At 39.5% G+C, this 3,808-nt stretch overlaps 1 protein-coding gene across 1 annotated transcript; it reads left to right on the forward strand.

Moving 5' to 3' along the window:
* Positions 1–975: 975 nt before the first annotated feature.
* LOC129333997 (proto-oncogene Mas-like) lies at positions 976–1,926 on the forward strand. Its single transcript, XM_054985920.1, has one exon. It carries the CDS (start codon positions 976–978, stop codon positions 1,924–1,926), a length of 951 nt encoding a protein of 316 aa, XP_054841895.1.
* Positions 1,927–3,808: the final 1,882 nt, after the last annotated feature.

A 3,808-nucleotide genomic window follows, 5' to 3' on the forward strand; every position in this document is an offset into this window, starting at 1 on the left:
GGAAGGGTGGCAGATCCCTAACAGGGAGTAAAACAGGGAATGTTTCAATGTATCAGAACAGGTTTGCAAAAGCCAGCAATATCTCTGCTGCCCTCTCTAAGCCTCTCCAAAAGCCTGTTCTCAAATTAGCCTGGCTGTCAGGGTTTAGGAAGGGATGTTTGAGTAGCAACAAATGCAATTAACACTATAGCAGAGTGCTTAAGTGGTTGGGCTGTGAATCAGCACTCTACTGATTCAAATCCCACTCCTGCCATGAGCTCAGTAGGTGGCCTTGGGCAAGCCACTCCTCTCAGCCCCAGCTCCCCAGCTGCATTGTGGGGATAATAATAACACTAACTTGTTCACCGCTCTGGGTGAGGCACTAATCTGTCTAGAAGAGTGGTATATACAGTTATATATAATAATAGCTATGATAGTTATAATATAATATAATATAATATAATATAATATAATATAATATAATATAATATAATATAATATAATATAATATAATATAATATAATATAATATAATATAATATAATATAATATAATATAATATAATATAATATAATATAATAAAAAGGCACAGTTATAACAATAACAACAACAACAATTTTAAATTCACTACATCGATAACGGAGTTTCACACTAGTTCAATGCATAAATCCAGGAATACCAGGTATTTTGATGTCCTTTCGCCATGTGCCTGTATAAGAGCCATTTGTTCTCAGCCTGGCTGTCAAGGTTTAAGAAGGAAAGTTTGAGCAACAGCAAATGAAATTAACACGCCCTCATCTCATTTTAAATTAATCACCTTGATAAGGTATTTTCAAACTAGTTCAGTGCATAAGGCCAGCAATAATAACAAGCTGAAAAGGTAAGCTGCATTCCTTTCTGCAGTTCCTCTGCATTACTGAATTCCCCCGTCTGTTGTCTCCCAACAGAGAGCATCACATAATAAGAGGAAACAACACCGAAGCTGAACCTGAAAACAATGACCAATCAGACCCTTCTGTTGCCTACAGAATATGTTTTAGAATATTATGATGATTACAATGATACCGTATTGAACAACAGCTCAAAAGGGATTGTGTTCCACTATTCCCATGATATCATCTCCATCTTGGTTCTTTTCATCTGCACCAGTGGTCTTGTGGGGAATGGAATTGTCATCTGGCTTCTCGGCTTCCACATTAAGAAGAATCCTTTCACCACCTACATCCTGAACTTGGCTGTGGCTGACTTTGGAGTCCTCATATCTATCTTTTCATTCTGTACTTCAGAGTTGTTTCCATACAGCTTTTTCCCTTTTCTTCAGATAATGCAAGTGATCTATCAATTCATGCACTGCAGTGATCATCTTCTACTGACAGCCATCAGCATCGAAAGATGTGTATCAGCCCTCTTCCCAATGTGGCATCGATGCCACCGGCCAACCTACTTGTCCACATTTGTGTGTTCCCAAATATGGTGTTTCTCCATCTTCCCCTGTGTGATTTGTATCACCTTTCAGATAATGGAGTCACAACAACAAGCCCTCAGTGCTTTCCTGTATCATTTAATAGTCATTGTTGTGCTTTGCCTCCCACTTCTCACTCTCTCCACTCTGATATTGCTGTTCAAATTCTGCTGCAAAGCACAACAACCTCACCGGGGAAAGCTTTTAACTGTCATTTTACTCACTCTCATTTTCTTCCTCATCTTCGCTTTTCCAATTAATGCTTTCGTTTTTTTCATCCATTATTTTTCTAACTATGAATACTTCTACCTAATCGAATATGGCTTCTTATGTGCTTCTCTAAACAGTGGCATTAACCCAGTTATCTATTTCCTGGTTGGGAGGAAGAAGAAGAGTCAAACAAGAGAAAGTATGAAGGTCATGCTCCAAAGAGTTTTCAAGGAGGAAGAGGGTAAAGAAGAACTAGAACTTGCAGATAAAACCTAGACTCTCTACATGAGACCTCTTACACAAGGATGCTTAAGTGAAGAGAGATGCAATGTTAGACTGGAAGCCGAGTTTAAAAAGAGAGAGCAGAAGGCTTTGTCAATTTCACTTCTCTAGAGCCAGCAGAGATCCTTCCCAGAGCATTTGTTTATTTCATCTTCACCTCCCCAAAGGCTCTGTCAGTTTCACCTTCCCTTTTGGAAGGCAAGGATGAAATAAACAAACCCTATGAGGCTCTGGAGAGATGAAATTGACAAAGCCTTCGGCTCTGTCTTTTTAAACTACACATCCTGGCTAACATTGTGTCTCCCTTCATTTGAGTGTCCCTGTGTAAGAGGTCTCATGTAGAGATACTTCTAATTATGGTGCCTTTGTAAGAACCAAATACTATTTTAGCCCTGCTAAAAGAAGCTCTGCAGAAAGCTTCTTTCAAGACCAGAAGGAGAGAAAAAAGGGCAAAGAAAGAGGAAGAATCAGATAGAAGCTTCCAGATGAGACAAAGAAAGACACACAGAAATATACAGTCTGCTTGTAATGTAGAGGGCTAAAATAGTATTTGGTTCTAAATACTAAATTTTGTGTCCATTTGTTCTTATATTCTTCTACCCCTTCATTTTTTTTTCATTTGCATTAGAAATATATACATCTTTTTAATCAGCTTTTCATCCAAATCACATAACAGTTTTGCACTCTAACTTTCAAGGTTGGTTTGCAACTAAAAGGCAGCCCCCCAGCATTTTAAGCAATCCCGCCTGCGCTTTAAAGTCAGCCAACATTCCCACTGACTGTGTTTATCATAGCCGGGACATCAAAATCGCGCCTCAAGATGCCAAACCTCATTCCCCCTCTCCCAATAAATTCCCAGTTGCTGTTTTTGGCCTTCATCTCTGGTGTTGGTGTTACATTTGTTTATAAATTTGCATGGCATTATTTTATGTATACTTTATGTTGTTTGGTGGTGGAGGAGGAGAGTGCCCTCAAGTCATAGCTGACTTATGGCAACCCCTGGTGGGGTTTTCATGGCAAGAGACTAACAGAGGTGGTTTGCCATTGCCTGCCTCTGCAATCCTGGTCTTCGTTGGAGGTCTCCCATCCAATTACTGACTAATGCTGACCCTGCTTAGCTTCTGAGATCTGACGAAATCGGGCTTACCTGTGCTTTAAATGCTGAAATATTATAATTTTTGAAGTCCTCTGTCTTAGGGACTCTATTTGAGTGGAAAGGCAGAACACATTTTTTAAATAAAATAAAATAAAATATAGCACACAAGCAACTGGTTGATGCTGAATGGAATACTTTCCACAACCCACCCTGCTATATTACAGTGGATACTGTGAAGGATTTTCCCTGAAGGAAGAGTAGGAAACAATTTTTGCTAATTCCTTCTCCCACTTCAGACTCCTTTGAGGAAAATTTGACCTTTGGCAGGAGGGAAAAGGCAAGGCAAATCTTCTTTGTGGACTGAAATAAGTTCTGTCAGCAGAAATGTTCTAGGAGATCCAAGCCATTATCATTATTTCCACAATATTTTTAGGCCTTGTTGTTAAATTTTATTTTGCAAAAATATGACTCTTGTCTCTTTTTTGTTGGACTCTGAGGAAAAACGAAAAGATATACAGTCAAGGCATGGAGTAATTTCAGTGATCAGCCACCGATGTAACAGTGAGGCCGCTGGTCCATTCCCCCAAGACATGCCATAGGGGGAAATAACAACATGCACCCCCAGGGGAAACAACCCCACTTTTTGGGGGGGGGGCTAACCTAGTGGTCGATAAAAGAACGGTTCTATCTTTTGTCAACTGGTGTTGGCAAATTGAAGAAGACAAGGCAATGGGCCGGGACATTTTATTGATTTTGCAGCAACTATGAAGAGATATTTTT

The sequence above is a fragment of the Eublepharis macularius genome, chromosome 7, assembly GCF_028583425.1.
Source record: "Eublepharis macularius isolate TG4126 chromosome 7, MPM_Emac_v1.0, whole genome shotgun sequence".
NCBI classification, from domain to species: Eukaryota; Metazoa; Chordata; class Lepidosauria; order Squamata; family Eublepharidae; genus Eublepharis; species Eublepharis macularius.